The sequence below is a fragment of the Dipodomys ordii genome, unplaced genomic scaffold, assembly GCF_000151885.1.
Source record: "Dipodomys ordii isolate 6190 unplaced genomic scaffold, Dord_2.0 Scaffold90, whole genome shotgun sequence".
In the NCBI taxonomy this organism is placed as follows: domain Eukaryota; kingdom Metazoa; phylum Chordata; class Mammalia; order Rodentia; family Heteromyidae; genus Dipodomys; species Dipodomys ordii.
The window spans coordinates 8,102,391-8,125,750 of record NW_012267306.1 but is presented as its reverse complement, the minus strand read 5'-3'; the positions used below and the strand labels follow the sequence as shown (position 1 = coordinate 8,125,750).

Below are 23,360 nucleotides of genomic sequence, written 5' to 3'. Positions count from 1 at the left end.
CTTCTTCTTCTTCTTCTTCTTCTTCTTCTTCTTCTACTTCTTCTTCTTTCTTCTTCTTATTCTTCTTCTTCTTCTTCTTCTTCTTCTTCTTCTTCTTCTTCTTCTTCTTCTTCTTCTTCTTCTTCTTCTTCTTCTTCTCCTCCTCCTCCTCCTTTCATCCTCCTCCTTTCATCCTCCTCCTCCTCTCTTTCTTCTTCTTCTTCTTCTTCTTCTTCTTCTTCTTCTTCTTCTTCTTCTTCTTCTTCTTCTTCTTCTTCCTTTCTTCTGCAGTTGTCCAGAGAAGCTTCACTTTAACATGCCAGTTCATGAGATGAGTATAATACCTCTTAATCAATGTCACCCTTTTCATAATTCTCTCTCACTCTCTCAAATATACTCATCCTCTCAGTTTCCCTAGTTCCATTTTCACATGGTCATCTACATTTCATACTGCTAAGGCAAGAAAAGGAAATGTGATAAAGGTCACTCAGTTTCAAACTCAGAGTTCTGCACGGATGTAACATTTATCAACTTTGCCTTCATTTAATTGGACAAAGAAAGACACAAAGGGAACTACATTTCCAATGGTAGGGTGGGATGTGTGATATAGAGCCTAATGGTGAATTAAGGGATTGAAACAAAAAGAAAGAAAGAAAGAAAAAGAAACAAAAAGGGATTGAAACAGAAACAAAGAAAGAAAGAAAGAGAAAGAAAGGAAGGAAGGAAGGCAAGAAAGAAAGAAAGAAGGAAAGAAAGAAAGAAAGAAAGCAGTTTGAAAAACTGGGTGCTGGTTGCTCACACCTGTAATCCTAGGTGCTCAGATCACAGTTTGAAGCCTGCCTGGGCAGGAAAGTCTGTGAAAGTCATATCCAAATAACCAGCAAAAAAGCCAGAAGTGGAGCTATGGCTCCAGTGGTAGAGTGCTAGCATTGACAGGGGGGAAAAGAAAGAAAGTAGCTCAGGAACAGTAGAGACAATGCTCGATCCCTGAGTTCAAGCACCAGGTCAGGCAAAAAATTAAAATATATATATATAAAAGCTATTTCATTAATAATTAATATTCTTTGTTCTGAAATATAAGATTTGTATATGGAACAAAGCATGTATATTTTATAAGGAAGAAAAATACAGTGAGATAGAATCTCCTACATTAACATATCTAAACAATGCCATCATCCATGATATCTTTATTACAGCAAATAAACAATAGATAGAATCAATTAAGCATATTTCTGTCCCCAACAATGTTCAGAATGCTTTTGTGGCACATGCAGATCTCGTCACATAACTTGAAATTACATTGTTTTTTTATCCTCAATTTGAAAACTTATTTCTTCAAAGAGTTTTAAACCCTCAATTTTCTAGTTACACAATTTACATTATGGATAATATTTAATTTACACAAAGTTGTTGTTTTTTCCCCAGACTTCTTGCTTAACAAGTGGATTTCCATTAAGGAGACTATAAATGGGCTAAAATACTGATGATGAGAAAGGTTAGGGAAGATAAGCCTATGGCATGGGGGAGGAGGGGAGAGGAAACAACTTCAGATAAATGGGTACCGGCTATGGAAAAATGTGGGATCTTATAAAATCTGTCAAAGAGGATTATTTCAATTTTTTAAAAAGAGATTAAAAGTACATGAGACTTTCTAGGTAATAAAAAACAGAACTAATTCCACCTTCCTTATCTCTGTTGGTTATCACAGCTAGTAGAGATTGGCCTATATCTACCTATTATTTTCTTCCCATCTGAACACACGTTGCAGTAAACCATTTGATAGGAAATTCTCTTATTGTGAGCAAACCATACAAGGCTAGAAAGAATAGTTTTCAGCAGAAGAGACATGAGGAAGTTAGCCTAGATATTATAAAGAATTCATTTTTAGTAAACCTTATTAAGGATAAGTCAAACAAACACTGTGGGCTGTTGTGGAATCTCTCCCCACAGGCAAGTCTATATACTAGATGGAATTTTTTCATCAAAACAGCTTTTGAACAATCCTGATTAAAGTTACTAAAATAGATTAAGTTGAATAAGAAAAGAAAATGAAAGAAAGAAAAAAAATCCTGTAAATACTTGACTTTGGTCGTAATGAGTGGGCTCTGTGTCCTTAAGGAAATTACAATGAACCAGATAACCTTTTTGGGTTCCTTCCACATTTGTTTTAGTGACTTTAATAATTATGTTCAGTTGGGGGTAAATAGCTACTGATAATTAGGTGTGAATCTTTTTGTAGATAGAGCATATGCACTACAAAAATCATTTCAAACTATGTTAGCCATTACAATGTACAATATGAAAGTAATCAAATGATCACAAAACAATTTAATGAGGGCAATTGTCATTCACTTTCTATTGTCTTATATTCCAAAAATTCTATTTTTGAACCTCCGACTTTCATATCAGGAAAATCTAGATCAAATTGAAATAACAAATATGTTATAATTAACTACATCTAAGATAAAACATATTAGTGAATAGGATGAGGAATATATTTATACTTTTTTGTGAAATAACACTATTTGTTATACTTCAGTACCCCTTAGGTTTTCTGATATAAAGAAAATAGTTTGCAAAGTGGCTCTAGTCTGCTTACCTGTCTGCTAACTGTCCTGTTAGAAAATGCAACTTTCTTCTAAAGAGGTTCAATGTGTACATAAGCCTTTCCTTTGGCTGAGCCGCCTACTTTCCTCTTCATTAAAGATTTGCCTGCCCACCAGGGACTAGGTGAGATGCTATATGTGTCAAGAAACATTCGTTAAGCACTCTAGTTGATTCTATTTACTATCTTCTTAATATTTGTTTAAAGATCCAAAATATATGTTAAGCATTACATAAGCATTAAGATGGAAAATATATTTTAAAATAAAACTGGACACCAGTGATTTATGCCTATAATACTAACTACTCCAGAGGCTAAAAATATCTCAGGATTGCAGTTGAATGTTAGCATGAGGAAGAAGTCTGACATCTTTATTTCCATTAACCACCCAAAAGTCAGAAATGGAGCTTTGGCTCAAGTGGTAGAGTGCCAGCCTTGAGCAAAAAGGCTAAGTGACAGTTTCTAGGCCAGCACTAGATAGATGGATAGATAGATAGATGAATAGATAGATAGCCACAGATTCCCTTTTATAAACTTATTTTTATACTTTTAATGCTTAATATATCTATGTAACCTTTACTTTGTAACTGTACTTATGTTTAATCCTTCTCTGAGACAGATCAGTTTCCATTTCTAATAGGTTAAAATAGACCCCATGGTGGTTCACTATAAAGAGATGAAATTAACCCTCATAACCAAGTCACAGACTATAATTAGCTTCCATTTCACTACCCGTGTTTATCATTTGAATATGTTGGTAATAGTGATTTTATGAAAGAGGAAATTGTAAGAGTTTGGTGGACATTTTTTTGAAAGATTGCTTTACATACCATATCTTACCAAACAAAGATACTCATCTGAAATTCATGCAAAGTAAAGTCTAGAATTCAATCATAGTGTCTGAACGTGTTCTTTCACAATAAGAAAAAAAAAGTCTTACCAACTTAAAAATGATTGAGTATATGGATTCATAATTTTGAATATTTTGGGAGCTATCTATGAATAGGCTGCTTATCTCCCAGGCTAGATAAAAGATTCTTTTATGAAATATGCAGATCTAGTTCCCCATATTTCTTGTATGGAATAGAAAAGACCAATTAGCCATTGTGAAGCTCATCCCTCCATAGATTTAGCTCTTGCTTTCTTCTCAATGTTACAATAAGTGCTTTTGATGTACTGATGAATAAAATATTGCCTTTATTCCCCAAGGTTTACTCTAGAGAACTTAACACATACACTACTGCAATGCAGTATAATATATTTTTGCATTGCCTAATGGGAGTGCTATATTGGTTAAGAGCATACTACATCTGAATCAGGTCATAATGATAAGCAGAGTGAGCAAAAGGTTGTAGAGAAAGAAAGAAGCAGCAGCCAATTTCAAAGGTCTGGAGGCAAGAATAGGTTGACAAGTCATTTAATGACAGAGTTTAGTGACATTGGACAATGCAATTCAGGAAAGATATGGAGCTAGTTAGATATGGGGATATATGTTAGTGGTTACAGCTATTTGAGACCTTAAGAGCAAAAATTGATTAATCCCAGGAGTTTGGGAGTTTGGAGAAGGTTAGCTGATCCCAGGATACCAAGACTTGTTGCCAGCCTGATTACATAAGCAAGACCCTGAAACAAAAGGTAACAGTAATAATAAAAATAAAATCAAAGAACTAGGACTTAATTATGCAAAGGAAAAGATGAAAAGGTCAATATAGGTAGTACTCACTTAAATGCAGTATTGAGACTTAGGCCATGCATCTTCTTAGAAAGAAAGGCCCAATGCTGTGGACATATTCAGAAAGTAATCACGCCTTATTGAATTTGTGATATTTGACAGGTACCATGTCATTCCCTCATTGAGCACTATTTTTAAAGAAGAAAAAATGCAAAATACTGTGTGTAAATATTACTCTATACCAATAGGTTGATGGTAGATGAGCCAAAAAGTGTTTATCATCATTATAATTGTCAATTTAGGAATTAAGCAGGCACACAATCAATAGATAAATTATCTATGTCTTAGGAAATCCTAGTAGAGAAGGAGAATCTCATATTGCCTACATGACTTAGCATGACTTAGATGAGGTAAAATAAATGACATTTGTTACAGATTCTATCCGTTTGTCTACAGACGTCCACACTAAGAACAATTCAAATAATATATGTAGCGCAATATTCTGTGAGACATTTACTTTGCTGACTTTGACAGGTATATTATTTTTACTAAGAAAACAAAATAGAACCAAAATTCCAGAAGTGGAACTGTGTCTCAAGTGGTAGAGTGCTAGCCATGAGCAAAAGACCTCACAGACAGCGGATAGCATCCAGGCCCTGCTTTAAATCCCCAGAATTAGTATCAAAAAACTTCTGAAAGAATTGATCATCACTGTAATAATGTCAAAGAAGGCTGGCATTTCTCCCTTTGTGCACAATGTTGAGAATGTCTCATGAGATTATATACACAGCAAGAAAAAATGTCTGGTCCAGTATATTAATTCATGTATATATTTAGAGAAAAATATTGTGATTAAATATTTGCTTGAGAGCACCAGATGATGACAATTATCTGAAAGTTATAATACCACTCCAACTATTTATAAAACAAATGTGGTTTATGGAAGAACAATGAGTGTGTAGAGTACTACCTTCTGAGATCATGCAGCCATCCATGCCTATTACAGTGTAGAATATTTAACCCTTGTCAACTAGCAATTGTTAGAACTTCAGTACTCATGTTTTAATGCTGATATTTTATTTTCCTTAGAATATGTCTTCCTCATATTCAAAATTTAAAGGAATACCTAAGCCGCCCATAAACGAGTAATTAATATGGTACAGGAACATGGTATTAGGTGAAGCAGATAGACAGACAGACAGGCAGACAGATAGATAGATAGGTAGATGACAGGTGATAGATAATAGATATATCAAAATAGAAGATGTAAACTTCAGCAAAAACACAGTTCAGAAGTAACTAATTTTAACATGTAAAATCATCTACAGTATTATTTTCCTACAGCTTTTTGTCTGACTTACAAGGAGTTAATAAGAAAATGATTTTTAAAAAAATAATCATATGCCTCATTTTTAAAGCACAAGACTTGCTACAAATACCCAGAGAGATTGGCAAGTCTACAAAATGACAGCAAATTAAAGTTCTGAAATTAAGCAATCACAGCTATGATGGTATTTTAATTCTGCCATTCTGTTGTGACCATTCCAGATTCTTTTTACATAAAAAAATTGTTCAGACATTTAGAAATCCTCCTCTTCATTTTAGCTATGAAAAAAGAAATCTGTTTTGTTTCTTCCTATTGAAGAATTTCAAAATAATCTTTTATTAACTATAATTCTACAAATAATTTCATAATATTTAGATAGAAAAACAGAAATGACTTCCATTAAAAAATCATAAGGACATAGTTTATATACTCTAATAAAACTATGTTTAAATTTCTTCCAATACTGACATTTAGAGACATGTGTATTTTTTAAAATAGAACTTCAAAAGTATTTCTAAATTTTAATAGTTTTATCTTTTTAAACAAGATTTTCTAATAATAGTGAATGTGAAATCTAATGTTAAACAAATTAAACAAGGATATGAAATAGCAGAACTAGGCTTTGAAGCCAACTCTGTATCACATAGAGCTCAGGTCCTTTCTCAACACTATGTTCTCACTATACATGGGATCCACAGTGTACATTGAAGAAAGTAGAAAGGACTTTTCTCAACCTCAAAAAACAAACCACATTCCTGAAATAAAGGAAAGAGCTGATTTTATCAACTCTATGTGAAAACCTTTAAAAGGATTGACAGCAATTTCAACATGAACGAATAGAATAGTATATTTGCCAAATAAATCATTGTCAATTCAGGTGGCTTTAATAAATAAAAGTTACCATTTAAAAACACACTGGTCTATGAGCAAGGTTGCTCGTGGAGTATGGACTGCGGTGTTCAATTTTAAAAGGAACATAATTAAATAGGAACATGAGGAGACCATGGTCAGCAGTCAAGATAGTCAAGGCATGAGAAATATTTACCTTCAACAAAGGGGCATGGTAGCTACTTTTACAGTCCTGGAGATCTGTCAAGATTTAAGTGCTGTGGGCATTAAAAGCTAGACATGAGACAAAATGGTAGAAAATGTAGTAGGTTTGACATGAGATTGCTCAAACTAATACCTTCTCTTCACCATAGTGCCAAAAAAAAATGGATTAACTTTTCTGTCATTTAGTGTGTTCCCTTTCATTCAACATGCATAAATTCAAAATGGCAACTTCCGTATTAAAAGATTCATTGAATTGGGCAATATTACACAAATTTACCTCACCTAAACTAAGGTCTTAGTAATTAATTATTTAGAAAAAATGTGTAAAATGTTTAGCAAATAATATCGATCTTAATTTCTTAAATGCAATTAGGTTTCTATCTCGGTCACTATCTCTCTGTCTCTCTGTGTCTCTGTCTCTGTCTCTGTCTCTCTCTCTCTTGCTCTCTCTCCCTCCTCCTCACTACTTGACTTTCTGATGTCAAACATTTACTTAGCAATTACTATATGTCAGGCTTTACAATATTTATATACATTAAAAATTCTTTCATTTGGTCTGGGAATGTGGTTTAGTGGTAGAGTGCTTGCTTCACATACATGAAACCTTGGGTTCAATTCCTCAGTACCACATAAGACAGAAGTGGTGCTGTGGCTCAAGTGGTACAGTGTTAGCCTTAAGCAAAAGAAGCTCAGGGACAGTGTCCAGGCCCTGAGTTCAAGCCCTAGGACTGGCAAAATAAAAAATAAGTAAAATGTAATGAAATGAAATTCTTTCATTTAATTTATTTCTTTCACAATCAATGGGACAAATACTCTTTCTTTCTGTCACATTTCTACCCACAGCTCAAGTGAAGGATAGAGGAATAACAATGTGCAAAATGAACAATTTTTTTTTCTTAAGTAGGCCTGGATAAAAAAGTCATACCCAGATGAGGAAAACATTTCAGAAAAAAACATCACTTACCTATGTTTTTAAAATTCAGCAGAAGGAAAGATGATAAAACTAAATGAAATAATAATGTTAGGACTGGACCCACCCAAAATTATTTAGATGCCAAAGTAAGCCAATCCCAGCTGTTATTCTTTACACTGGCTGCCATCCTCAGCAAGAGCAGTATGGGGGAGTGTGAGCAACCGGCTGCAGTAGCAGCTGGGCCTATTTGTTAAAAGGAAGAAAATAGTGAAGACAAAGAAATTTCAGAGATCTAGTGGTTTGAATGAGATATAGGAGCTTAGCTGGGGATCCTCAAAATGAGCTGTGGTATTAATTGTCATTCCCAAGAGAGTGTTTCATTGGAAGTGACTTAGGTACCCTGAGTTCCTCCCACTCAATTGTGCATTTATTTTTGCATATTCACAGTGTTCTGGATATTCAAAACTAAAATGATTCCAAGGTCTTTTCTTTTTTAAATAAAGTCTTTTTTTTATTGTGAAAATACCATACAGAGGGGTTACAATTACATGGGCAAGATAATGAGTACATTTCTTATCAAGCATTGGTGCCTCCTCCTTTGTTTCCCCTTCCCATCCCTTCCCATCTTCCCCCATCCAAGGTCTTTTCGAGCTACTCAGTGGATACAAATTAACACAAGATGGACAAATGGTATGTCTAACTTAAAGCAATATATTATGCTTACATCAGGCATACTAATATAGACATATCTAAAAAACATAATTATGTATTCCAAAGTAAAAGTCAATGTAATAAAATGGTAGCATTGCATTTATGTTACATCTTGGAGATCAATACTATAAAAGATATCTAATGTATTTTGGATATAGACTTAATTGATAATGATTAACTGATTTTTTTTTCCTTTTTGTATTCTTGTCCAATTTTACTGACTTTTTTTGGTCATGGGGCATGAACTCTGAGCCTGGGCACTGTCCCTGAGCTCTGCAGCTCAAGGCTAGTGCTCTACGAATTGAACTACAATGCCACTTCTGGCTTTCTGCTGGTTTATTGGAGATAAGAGTCTCACGGACTTTCCTGCCCGGGCTGGCTTTGAACCATAATCCTCTGACCTCAGCCACCTGAGTAGCTAAGATTCCAGACATGAACCACCAGTGCCCAGCTTATACTGATTTTAAAACTTGGAAAAATCTTTTTTCTCCAGATATGAAAAATTCTTCTACAATCCTAAAATATATCTGAATTTAGTTTGTGCATACACATTTTGGAGCAAGTAAAAAACATTTGGCAAAATAATCTGTCGAAAGAAATGCCCAGTACATAACTTTTTGTCTTACTTCTGAGAAATATAATGATTACGATAAAATTTAATTTTTTAATTGGAAGCCTAATTGACTTAACTCAAGTTTTCTTCTTCCTATAGTTGTATAATTGTTAAAAATTTCCAAAAGGAATTACAAGGATTTCAAAATATGTTAATTTGGGGGCTGGGAAGGTGGCTCAGTGGTAGAGTGCTTGCCTTGCATGCCTGAGGCCCATATAAGCAAAAAGAAAAAAGCCGGAAGTGGCGCTGTGGCTCAAGTGGTAGAGCACTAGCCTTGAGCTGAAGAGCTGAGGGACAGCGCCCAGGCCCAGAGTTCAGGCGGACCCCCCAAAAAAAAAAACATGTTAATTTGAAATAGCAATATAAACGTTGACTGTTCATGAATATAACAATTTAGTATCAAACTTGAAAATTTTAAGAGAATTGTAAAATCCATTTCATTATTTTATACTTTATATTCTTCCTCTTTTTATTTTCTGAACAATCTAAAAGAACATGTTTTACTTTTTTATATTAGTGGAGATGTACAAAGATGTACATAATTGGATATCCTTACAAGTAAAGTAACCATGTATCTCTGTGACAAAAATTAGGAAATTTAACTTTGAAAATATTGTCATTTTGGGGCTGGGAAAGTGGCTCAGTCGTAGAGTGCTTGCCTTGCATGCATGAGGCTCTGGGTTCGATTCCTCAGCACCACATAAGCAGAGAAAGCTGGAAGTGGCGCTGTGGCTCAAGTGGTAGAGCGCTAGCCTTGAGCTGAAGAGCTGAGGGACAGCACCCAGGCCCAGAGTTCAGGCCCCACGACCGGCGAAAAAAGAAAATATTGTCATTTTATCTTCCATTTATATTCTAAATATGAGTGGAACAACTATTCTAAGGTGTCATATGATTTACTTAAGTTAATCTAGGTTGTAAACTGATAACTATCTCAGTATTATGGTATTTATTCTAAGCAATTTTCTACTTAGCACTCATCTATGCAGAAATACATATAAACACAAGTATTGTTATAATGGTGAGACGGTTTTCATTTCTCTTTCTTCATGCTTTTTGTGTTGTTGGCTGTTTGGTATTTTTCTTATTTGAGATAAAAAGAAATAGTTATATCAACTTTTACTATTTTATTGCCACTAGCTGTTTTTAAGGTGATAAATCATAAATCAAATGCAGCCAGTCAAATGATTTATTACACACATTTTCATGGGAACAAATTCATAAAACTGAATCAAAATTCTTGCCTTTGGCTATTTAGAACATTTTTCAAAGTCAGAAATGTTGGGAAATTATTACTCTTTTACAAGTCTTTTTTTTGGTATCTTTTTTCACAGTTTTCATGTATTAGTTCTTTATCTCTTTCATCACAGTTTATCAAAGGGGAAATGGATAACATTTTACACTGGAATTTAGAGTTTAGAGTAAAGCAAATGAGAACAAAGGCTAAGTAATATTTGATACAATCATGTGTAGGATCTAGGTAAATTCAAATATATGGTAATATATAAATATTTTCTGAATAATGTTAAAACAGTTCTGAGTCCCTTTTTAGAAATTTTGCAATAGAAGACTTGAATCCAAACTACAGAGCAGATGAATAATCTCATTTTTCCTGCCTTCTGACTTCTGCATTATTCCTTTACTCATTTTCTGCTAATTCTGTACATGTATATTTTTATGGAGGCACCCAGTAAAAGAAATTAAATTGGTAATAGTAATGCTATTTCATAAAGCATCAAATTTTCTATGTATTGAATGAAAGGAGGAGACTCTTTATATCCAACTAACCACCAAAAATCTGGAAGTGGAGCTGTATCTCAAGCTCACAGATAATATCCAGACCTGAGTTCAAGCCCAGAGCTGGCACGTACACACACACACACACACACACACACACACACACACAATCTATCTCTCTCACTCTCTATCTATACACATATATGTATGTATATAATACATATCATATATATTACATTTTAAGAATTCAAACACTATAACTGCCTTCAAGAATTTCAATCTCTTTTTGTATATTTTCGATTACCATTTATTACTCATACAAAGAAAATGAGAATTCCTTAAATCCATGGAGAAATGGGAGAAATTCAATTTAGCATTTGCAATGAATACATGATACTCATGTATGTGTAAGAGTCACAAACACAGAGAATTAAGATAGTCAAATATCTGTGGTAGATTTGTTTTAGGCAGGATACAAAACATTACATATAATGAGATGACTGAAGGAAAGAGACAAAGGTGGGGCAAGGCAGGATAAAATTTACAGTGCATTTGTTCATCTTCTTGTCCAGCCTTCCGTTTATCCTAGGACTGAACTCGAGTACTTCTTTCAGTTCTAACTCCATGACCTTTGAGGTAAATATATGTAAATAGTCTTCTTATGACCATGGCATTTTTACAAATATATATTAACCTTCTTGAGAATAGAGTTGGAGTAACGCTATGTTTGTATGTGTGTGGATATGAAACTTCTTATACAACACTTTTTTTTTTTTGGTCAGCTGTGGGGCTCACAGCTAGTACTCTGCCACTTTGAGCCACAACTCCACTTCTGGTTTTCTGCTGGTTAATTAGAGATAGCAGTCTCACTGGACTTTTCTGTGCATGCTGTCTTTGAACATGATCCTCAGATTTCACCCCTTTAAGTAGCAAGGAATACAGGTATTAGCCAACAATGCCAGTTCTTCTATAATTTTAGGTATAATTTAATCATAAGAATGGCACTATAATGGGATATCCTGAATCAAAGTATATTTACCAAGATCAAAGCTTTCACTTAGGACATGTTTGGCATTGGATAAAATTATCACTACTTCCTATAAAGATAAAGCTAGGTTTCATAATTTTATCATTTCCATAAAATTGTGGAAGCTGATTTTTAAATAAAATATATTTATAATTTAGTATATAACAAATGTACAACCAGTAATTACAGGTTTGAAAATGACTTGAATAAATAATTTTATTTTCTCCTTAGGGTCTTATAGAAAAGTTATCCTTAACTGAAAGAAACTTGAGATATATATATATATATATATATATATATATATCTCATACATCTATGCTGTGATAATTTGAGCTTTTTTCTTTATCAGTCATATGAGCAAGAAAGACTGTTTATCAGTTCCTTTATAATTCTGAGAATATTAAGTTTCAAAAGTATAATGATTTAGCAAGAAAAACACAGTATTGAACAAGATGTACTGTGAATTCAAACCAAAAATTTCAAAATCATGAGTCCATATTCTTTCCACAACAACATCCTTTTTCTTATTAAAATTTTCTCAACTATTTTGGAGAATTCAACACACGGGGAAGTCTGTACGGAGAAGAAAGGAGCCTTATATTTCCAGAACTGGAAAGGACCTGAGAAATCACATGATTCATTTAATAAACTTTTGACTCAGGAAAAGGGCAATCAGAAGCTGTAAATAGCTCTGTGTCCAGCACATTTTCTATTTGGTTTTAGATCCACAGTGTATTTGAACTGAGAACTTAAAGTCCTCCTCAGAGGCAGGCCTTAGTGGCCAATGCCTTCAATCCTAGCTACTCAGGAAGCTGAGAGCTGAGGATCACAGTCCAAAGTCTGAGACAAAAAGTCCTTGAGAATCTTATCTCCAATGAACCAACAGAAAACTGGATGTAGTACTATAGCTCAAAGTAGTAGAATGTTGGCATTGAGCAAAAATACTGAGTGACAGGGCTCAGGTCCTGAGTTCAAACCCCATGATTCTTTTATCCATTATCAGCATTTCGTCAGGGTTAACTGTTCAGGAAGGGGAAGAGTCAGCATCCTTGGCTGAGTTGTATTTGTACTTTGTAATAATTCCCATGTTTGGGGCTGGGAATGTGGCTTAGTGGTAGAATGCTTGCCTAGCCCTGGGTTCAATTCCTCAGCACTACATAAACAGAAAAAGCCAGAAGTGGCACAGTGACTCAAGTGGTAGAACACTATCCTTGAGAAAAAGAAGCTCAGGGACAGCACCTAAGCCCTGAGTTCAAGCCATAGGACTGGCAATAAATAAGTAAATACATAAATATATCAATAGATAAATACTAATAATTCCTATGTTCTTTGCTGTCATTCTTTTGGAGTTGATCTAGCTACCCAATATCTTCACTGAGATTTATCCTTGGGGATGCTATTTCTCTGATCAATTCTGTAAAAATAATTTCTTTTTTTATTCATTTTTTTTCCTAGTTTAGGTTCAATCAGAAAAAAAAGACCTAAAAACAAAACAAATCTAACCTTCACAGACATAGATAGGTTTATATCAATAATACTCTGACACCTAACTCAAGTGTTGTTGCTGATTACATCAGCGTTCAAATTTAGCTTTCTCCTGCCCAATGTCTTCATTCTTTTCCTTTGCCATGCCCAGAATCCATGGTGACTCATGGCCACCAATGCCATGAAAACTGTGAGCATAACTTCCCATCAGAAAACCAGTCGGAGCAAACCAGTTTAGATGGCTGTTAAGACATTCATTTAATATTTTATTGATTCTTAAATCACAGATTTCAGCAAACTTGGGATTCTAATATGCGTGTCAACATTTAAGTAATCAAACACACAAACACTGAAGGTCACATTTTCAAATTAGGTAACATAAATGTAAGATATACTGGAGGTAAACTAGAGGCCAATTAGAACATTTTATTCACTAAAAACATGTGTTCTTTTCATTTCTGGCATAACAAGTGAATTAAGTTGTGTCAATCTGGAAAAGTGGAGAAGGAGAAAAAGAGTAAAAAAATGATGCTGACCACAAAAGAGGTAGCCAAAGACTGGAGTTATCAGAGAAAGGGAAGAGGCATCATGGTCAACACCTAAGAATGTGAAGTGCATGGAAAAATAGACTTTCAAAGAAGCAAAAACAGACTTAATAAAGATGAGGAAATGTGACTGATGGGAGCAGAGCACTTCAGGGGTTTCCTGCTGTTTTATGAACTGTAGCACTGAGGGGAAAGAAGGTGATAGGCCAGAGAAAGACCCAGCCTTTATCCTGATGCCTGTGGTACTAAATGAGCCATAAATAGTTGTTCTGGATTCCTTAGTTTCCTTGGTATTTTTCTCACCTCCTCTGTGTCAGCTCATCCTTTGAAAAAACACAGCTCTCCATCATTGTGTCTTCTTCATATATCACTTAATGAGCACTCACGGGATACCTACCAAGTGTCAGAAACCAGGCTCTATCTACTACAGCTGCATTACCTGTTTGTCCCAGGCATGGCAAAGCAGAAGGCTTTCTTTCACTTTCAAAGCAAACAACCCATACTGAGTTGATAGCTGCTTACAGGACACTGTTTAGCTTAACTTTGGTCTGCCTGATCTGGCTTTTGTAATATCAGTTCTATTGTGCTTTACAAAGCTGGGTGTACAATTACCTTTGTTAGGGACCTTTACTTAATGGATGTGGTCTGTTGTCTCCAGCAGATAATATTCCAACTTTCTTTAAATTATTAACAAAATAATTCTATAGTATGAAGATATCAATATCTCCATTCCTTTAATCCATCTATTCCAATAAGAGATAACTTTCATGAAAGAAAGCCTTTACTTCTAAAATGAGATGCTTAAGGATCTTCATTTTAAGTCAAAACGTTAATGATAGTTGCTTTTAGAATGAAAAGAAAACCAGCGTAGATTTGAATTATTTCTGAGTCTTCTCTGATTCATTATTAATGAAAAGCTGTCTAAGGGTTAAATATTCTATCACATTAATTTGTGTTGTCTCATGATTCTGTCATAATTCTGCCAGTTCTATATTATACCATTATAAAGATGAGAAAATTCATACTCAGAAAACATAACCATTAATACCATACCATATAACAAGAAACAAAATTTAAATGCAGTATGTTTCATCCAGAATATAGAATATAGGCCATTAAAACAAGAATGTGGGAGTTTATATAAGTCTATAAGCCTAATCTATTTGTTATGTTTACTGTTTGAAGGCTATAAGCTAAGTCCTTAAGCAGATAACAGCAATGGTGGAGAATTTATTAACCAAAGAAGAGAAATTTTTTGCATTAAAAAATCTTAAGTATTAAAAAATCAGACAAGCCAGTGGATTTCCCTTATTTTTCCCATATGATTAGAGAGGCAATAGGTAGATACCAAATAGATATAATAAACTTGAATAGTCAATTTCCTTGGCCACCACAGGGCATGTGAAGGCAACATCAATTCCATAATGGTGTCAGCTCTTAAAAGAATCATTGTGACAGAAAATTGTACTCTCAGTAGTAAAGAGGATAATATTTGGTCATTATTACATTACCTGTGGAATATCCTATATATAAAATAGGCAGTCTGTCCTTCTTGGTAAGAATATAGACAACGATGCTTGCTTAAGTTTATGGAATAACTAATGACACTGATGGTTCCTTTCCTGTTTCAAATGATATTTAAAACTACTGTGAAAAATTATTATATTAAGTGAAGTAAGCCAGGCCCAAAGAAACATAGGTCCCATGGTTTCCCTTATTTGCAATAACTAGTATATGTCTGGGACAAGTAGAAAAGGTCAGAAGCTATGTACAAATGACCAGATAAGATGAAGTTAAGCGAAATGAAACCCAAGATAGGGACACAAGTGTTTTTTTTTTTTCTTTCTTGCCATTGTTTCTAATGTTTTTATAAGGTACCATGTGATTTTTTTTTGTTGCTTTGTATGTTCCTCCCCCATGGTATAACCCCTGTTTTCACTGTACTTGATGTCGGTATAATTTGGGGAGGAGAAGGGGAAAATAAAATGCTTAAATAGGGATACCCATTGTAACAATGAGATATACAAGGCACTATGTTGGAAAACGAACTTTACAATTTAGTGGGGGGGAGGGGAATGTAGTTGTGGAGGAGGGAGGGAAGGGATAGAAGGGGAAAACAAAGGAGGAGGCAACAATGCTTGATAAGAAATGTACTCATTACCTTACTCATGTAACTGTAACTGCTCTTTACAGTATTTACATAATAAAAACCTTGTTAAAATAACAAAGCTTTGTATAATTTATTGAATATTCTAAAGTATCAAATGTATTAAAAGCTACTCGTAACATTGTGGCCCTGTCTAATGAAACTAGGAAATAATCTAAATCATCACTAGGTGCAATTATGAACATATTATAGGTGATATAATTTCAGTTTTGTTCTGTTTTAAACATTTTGAGAGCAAGTTTATAAGCTCACTACATTCACACTGAAGGTGCTATGTATGAAAGGCATACATGCATGCAAAGTACTTGTATTTTTATATTTGCTACAAATATCAACCATACATCCTATTAGTACATCTGAATATGCAAAAGGCATTGAATAATTCATAGAATGATTCAAGCCTTACCTGGATATTGAATATCACAGTGAAAAAAGAGTAAAGATAAAGTTAGGGGAGATCAGGATTGACAAAGCAAGAAGACTAAAGACTAAATTCCTCTACTAAACCACAGGAGACAAAGTGAATATTCGTACACTCTACTTCCAATAAAATCCATATATGGCTCTTACAGATATCCTTGATGAGATAAAACTGACAATAGATTATTAATAATTCTCACCAGTAATAGCCAATTGTATAGTTTTATGCTTTATTCTGTAGTTATAAATCTGAAGGTATTTTCTGGCTTATGCCTGTAATCCTAGCTACTCAGAAGGCTGAGATCTGAGCATCATGGTTTGAAGCCAGCCTAGGCAGTTAAGTGCATGAGCCTCTAGTCTCCAATTAACCACCAAAACTTTAAAAGTAGAACTGTGGTTCAAATGGTAGAGCACTAGTTTGGGGCAAAAAAGCTCAAGGACAGTGCCCAGTCTATGGTTCAAGAACCAGAACTGGCTAGCGCGTGCACACACACACACACACACACACACACACACACACACACACACACACAAATCTGAAGTCATAGATCTTAGAAGTGACCTCATTTTAAAGAGAAAGAGAAGCTCTCTCCAAAAATAAATCTGATGTAGATAAAGAAAAAAGCATTTTGGTAATTTGTTTTGAAACATTGTTTCACTATGGCATCATAACTATTGCCTATATTTATTACTCATGAACAGGTATTGGTAATATTTTGTATATAGAACACTTCACATTTTTATATTTTACTTTATTGTAATTATTCTGTAAAAGAGGGGTTACAGTTACATGAGTAAGGTAATGAGTACATTTCTTATCTACCACTTCAAAATTTATCTACTATTTCTAAATTTCATTTCTTGCTTTACCAATCTTGATCTCCCCTAACCTTATCTTTGCATTAAAGAATTACTCTTTTCCGGTCAGATAATGTGATGTTAAGAAAATGAACCCTTAGATATGTATTTTAATGTTTTTTTTCTTTCATGCATGTGTTTCTAACGCATTTATAAGATTACTTCTTTGTTGCTTTGTATGTCCCTCCCCCACAGTATAACCCCTGCTTTCACTATATTTGATGTCAGTATAACTTGTGGAGGAGATGCGGAAAAACCAGTTGTTTAAGGATACAGGTGGACCTGTTGCAACAATGAGAAGTACAAGTTGTCATGTCCAAAACGAGCTTTACAACGTCGGTGGGGGGGGGGGATTGGGATTGGGATTGGGATTTGGATTGGGAGGGGAGAGGCTGGGAAGGGATGTGAAGGGTAAACAAAGGAGGAGGCTGCAATGCTTCGTAAGAAATGGATGCATTATCCTGCCCATGTAATTGTAACCCCTCTGTACAGTATGTTCACAAATAAAATAAAATTAAATTAAAAAAAAAGAATTACTCTTTTCCCACTGTGATATTCAATATCCAGGTAAGGCTTGAACAATCATTCTATGAATTATTCAAAGCCTTTTGCATATTCAGCTACACTGATGTGATGTGTGGGTGATATTTGTAGCAAGTATAAAAATACAAAGAATAACATGATCTAAGATCATTACATAGACTTCTGGTAATAAAGCCTGATTAGTGTAAACTCAGCTCAACAAAATACACTGTATGTTTTAGCATCCTACCTAGTATTTTTTAAAATATTGACTACTCATAAGTTAATATCTACCACCATATAATTTTCTCTGTTACCTCCTGATGGAAGTCTGGCCACATAGGTTAATGTTTACTCCTGAATCCTAATTATGGAGTTTATGAATCATGACTGGGAATCAGTTTTTATTCATTAACACCCGAATGTGTGACTAACATCACTATTGATAATTCTTAGTTACTGGATAAGCAGCAAAAATCATAAGCTGAGTCAGGACAAACTTGCTCAGTTATGCCATTCTTTTTATTTATTCTGGATAAAAAATAAATGCCACAACATCCATTGTGGTCATTCAAATTTTTACTTAACGTTGTACTCCCCCTAAAGATAATTTTTTCTTATGAAATAGAATTTCTAAATGTATGGTACAGACTATGTGTAATAAATGTACACATGTAACATTTTACAGAAAAAAATACTGGCAATAAATACTGAAAAATGCACAGATGATGTAATGGAATGATCTTCAAAATTATTGTAACTAGAAGCCAAAGGTATAGGAAACACAATTTGGAGAAAATATAATCTATCAGGATAAAACATACATTTTTATGCTATGGAAGACCAACTTCTGTCTTCCACGTCAGCATCATTGCAATTCATACCAATAATGAAACTCATGACTGCCCAAGGGCTTCCCCCACAGAGCATGCTTCTTTCCAATATTCACAATTCATAATAATCCTCAGAAAACACTGACAATCATAGATAATCATTGTTGCCCATTAGATTCTCTCAAAACAAGAGTGAAAAATACAAAGGAAGCATCATTACTAACCCCATTTTTCAAACTGAGGAAACTGAGACACAAGCCCATGCTATTATTTATTTATTTAGTCAGTTGTGGGGATTGAACTCAGGGCCTAGGCACTGTTTCTGAGCCTCTTTGTGTTCAAGGCTAGTACTCTAGTACTTGAGCCACAGTGCCACTTCCAGTTTTTTGAGTGGCTAATAGATCAGAGTCTCATGGAGACTTTTCTGCCCTGGCTGGCTTCAAATTGTGATTCTCATATCTTAGTCTCCTGAGTATCTTGGAATACAGGTGTGAACCACCAGCATCTGGTTCCTGCTATTACTTTCAATGTGTAGATTATAGCTGGAGAAAAGACTTCCAATTGCAATCCTGAGCTATCTGAGCTATGAAGATTCTTTACTAATAGTTATCCTCTCCAAATAAGAGATTATACTAACATTGTATGACATGATTTAGGTTTATAGGTACATATTTAATGCTTACATCTCCATTTAAAATATCAACACATTTTAGGAATGTTCTTCCATACACATTCCTCTATCAAGCTGTCTCTTAATGAAACATTCTAGAAGATGTTCTCTGATTCAGTAGCTACTCTGCTTGTCTTAGGGCCTCATGTCCCTCCTATCCCATCTGCCAAATTCCCTTGATTCAATTTCCTTGATTGAATTCTCCCTTGTTGAGGATTTGCCTATGTGCACTGGGATTTCTTCTTTAGCTAGGCCTTTGCTCTTTTTTTCTTTTCTCTTTGAATTCTATTATCAAGAAGACTATTTTTACCTTCCCTGTGACCTCATTAATGCAGGATGGTTAAGGATAAGGAGACAACAGATATCAACAAAGAGAAGTGGCTAAATCCAGCAGATCTCTTTCCTCCTCTTCGTTCTCATATTTGATCTATCATGAGAATGATAGTTATTTTTCAAGTTAAGTCTTAAAGCAAAACAAAGTCACTTTGTTTTCATCATATCCATATCATCTTTATTAGCTATGATAATATTAGCTATAATGAATTCATGAATTAAAAAAATACCTGATAAAGTCAGTTTCCACTCAACTCTTGACTGAAAATTCTTCCATAGTGTGATACCATATTACTCTCTTAATCTCAGCTATTTTTACTAAGTCAATGTATTTGTCTTATAAAATACCTTGAAATACACACACACACACACACACACACACACACACACACACACACACACACACACACACATATATACGTATATATCAGGCAAGATAGAAATATAGAAGCTACATTGTCTGTTTATGCACGAGGTAGGCTTGTCCTAAGTTATTATCTAAGATAAAATCATAATGTCAGGGTGGGTTGGGATTTTCACTAAAAACAAGAAGGAATCTAATATCCAGTTTTTGGTTAGGGGACAGTGAAAAATCTGCTAGAAGACCCTTTGACTCTCAGGCTATCTTCTTACCCTTTCTTCCCTCATTTTCTGTCATTTCTATTCTAAATGTGGTGATCTTTTCCTCTGTACTTAATCACAAGTCAGTTCCAGAAGCAGAGGAGGAATGGAAAGGAAGAATTCTCTAGATATTTTTTAAACATATGTTTATATAAATCAACTCAAGCGTTGTATATGATGCTTAACTTTTCTCCTCTTTTTTAAGAATACAAAATCTTTGCTTAAGTGCCACCTTGAAAAGTAAAAGATAAAAGAAAAATTACTGCTTTTTTCCTATATAGCAAAGACCACTTCAGAATTGTTGGACTAATCTAGTAGCAGATCACCTTTAGGGATTCCAGTGAAATCCCCTCCTGGGGATTAGGCAGCTACATAGAGGTGCTATATCACGTATGCCTGTGGAGTGTTACCTTCAATGCCTATATATTCATTTGTCACTTAGATTATGAAAATTCACCTGCTACTGCAAATACAACCTTTCTGATATAATTCAAGACATCAGAATATTAACCTGAGATATATTGCTCTTACTTTTTGACAGCCTCTGGAATATACCCTGAAAGCCAGAGGGTGGGAGACATAAGTAGACTCTTTGTGTTGTGTTGATCAAAATGTTCCTGCTGTGATAACTCTGTGTAATTTTCTTTTCACTGATCTGCACCTGAGGTGCAGCAAGCATTTGCTGCTTCAGGTTTTATCTCTGGTCTGACCTCATACCTGACTTTGCTAACTTTGTTGCACAAGAACATTTTATGTGCAAGAAACTCTAGATCACACTTGTATAGAAGTGTAGCATTATGCATTTGCAGGTAGCCCAATTAAAAGGTTAAGGAAAGCAAAAGGGAAGTTATATGGGAGTTTTCAGTGAAGTATGCATATAGATATTAAGCAAATTCATTCTGCAGCATATGACACAACCCATAAGATCAATTACAGATATTTATTTGATCAAGACATCATTAGGATGAGCTTGATAATGATACTACACATAGATCACACATATCAGACAGATTTGGAATACTCTGACCAAATTCTAATCTCTACTATGAAATTTCCCCAGGCAGCTTAGGAAAACAAACTGATATTGTGCTATTGAAACCTAAGCACCACTACAATGAGGTATAAAGTCTAATAATAAGCAGAACAGAATGGCAGTTTGTCATATCTGGAAGCTATCCACTTTCTATATAGGAAAAAATCCACTTATGATATATATTTATGACATCCTCATTTGTCCTTTTCCATCCCAATATAATTAATCATAACTTCTTAGAAATATTCTCATATATATCAAGATACATACATACATTATATTTTCCAACATCAAAAAGCTTGTACTAAAGATGGTCATCTTATTTTATCTATTTTGTAAATATCCACCCATATTTTGGGTAATTGATTTAAATCAAGAAACTAACCATGGTTTTAACTCTTCAAAGAATGAGAATTTTCTAGTTACTGTTACACTTACCACTGCCCAATAAAAAGACAAAAAGACCATTCATGCCCTGTAAAAGTAAGGCCTCCCCTTTTTCCACCTTCTAGCATAAATTCTACCTGTATTTGGACAAAATAGGCTTCTGTTCTTTCCATTCATCCATAATGGGAGACACAATTGAGAAATGGTTCTTATGTAATTCTCATCATCGCATCTGTTGCCTCTCTTAATTGTTAGTGAGACTGCATACTTTTTTTTCAGATAATTTATTCCACATTTCTCTTACACCATCAAGTCAATTTTGTTTAATCATTCGGTTACAGAATGAATCATTAAATCTACTCCTGAATGGCTTTTACTGGTCCTGATGCAAAAATCTATCTTTTGATTAGTTATTTATGAATGTGATATAGATTTACAAGACATAATTACACAATAAACTATTAAAACACTAAGAGAGTTCCAGTAAAAACAAGAAAAACACATTAAAAAGGACAAATGTTAGTGGTTACTAATACTTTAACCAGTGTTAGTCATTTTACAATGGTTGCCATTAAACTCCATATTTTGCTTTGTCACACATAAAAATGATTCTGATAATCAATTCAGCTAGATGGCTAATTTATATTACTTGTTAGTCCTTTTAATGACATGGTGATGACTTTATTAGCATGGGTAGTACAACATTTCTCAGGAATTTGGGTTTTCTTCCTGACATCATTATTATGGAAATATATCAAATTAAAAAACAAAACAAAACAAATTCACACTTCTATTCCTAAAGTATTTCCTTTCCCCACTGCGTCTCACAATGTACCCTTTAGTCTTCAGGTACCTGCTGCTGCTACTTTGGGGGATTTAGGCTTTTCGGGCTATTTGCAACCTGCTTCTTTCTGTTCTGTCCTGTAGGGAGAGTGAACTTCTCAGGAATAGAATCTGATATTTACAAGGCAAAGCATTCCAAGTTGACACGCGATCCTCACACGAAGTGAGGAGGACCTATTCATTGGAGGTACTTCAGATCTTAGGTGCGTTTCACAATAACGCGTTTCAGGTGCATGTTTAAGGTCTCGGAAGACTCTGAACCTAGGTGAAACGACTTTCTAGTTTGAGCTCCTTTCACACACACAAAAGGGTCTGAAAAGGTAACATACCTTTATGTGACAGGCGTAGCCGGGGGTAGGGGGTTTCCGCCGTGCGCCCTCCGGGCCAGCTCTGCAGCAGGTGAGCGCACAGCAGCCAGGTGAGAGTCAGACCCGGGGATGCCATGCCGTCACCCCACAGCTCTACTCCAGGCAGGTTTGAGTTTTCCTTAGGACTCCCCTCCCCGGGGAAGCGTGGCTGGCGGAAAGCTTTGTCAGAAATCAAACGCGTTGTCATCAGCAACCACCATGCCCCAGTGCCATTTGTCTGGCTGTCTTTGGACCGGTCAGACCTGGCTTTCTTCCGTCAGTTGTTTCAGAGAGGAGCCAGAGGACGTTCCTAGCACCGAGCTTTCTGAGCCATGCCCAGTCTGGAGCTGTCTTCAGGAACTCTGCCCGCAGAGTGGGGAAGGAGAGGCTGTATTTTGTTCATGCACCGGCAGGCGTTTCATTCAGAAAACAAACCCAGCACACACGCGCGCCTCTACCCCCGCCGAGCTCTCTCCTTCAGCCTCCCCCAAGCCAGCCTCCTGCACCGGCTTGCCAAACAGCTACTTTGAATTCACCTTTCCCCCTTGCTAATTAAAAACAAGGAGAGCCATTCCCTCCAGGAGTTGCGGATCCACCCAGCAGGGATGCCGTCTGTCAGAGCGCTGTGTTTACAGGAAAGTTCAGGCAGGGTTGAGCAGCTA

At 35.1% G+C, this 23,360-nt stretch overlaps 1 protein-coding gene across 1 annotated transcript in view; it reads right to left on the bottom strand.

Annotated features, from left to right (window-relative positions):
* The window catches only part of Sema3e (sema domain, immunoglobulin domain (Ig), short basic domain, secreted, (semaphorin) 3E), a 199,984-nt gene extending 176,865 nt beyond the window's left edge, over positions 1-23,119 (bottom strand). The window contains exon 1 of the mRNA XM_013025997.1: positions 22,681-23,119. Coding sequence (XP_012881451.1) covers positions 22,681-22,906 — 226 coding nt within the window. The 5' untranslated portion in view covers positions 22,907-23,119. The remainder of the gene's footprint in view (positions 1-22,680) is intronic.
* Between the last annotated feature and the right edge of the window lie 241 nt (positions 23,120-23,360).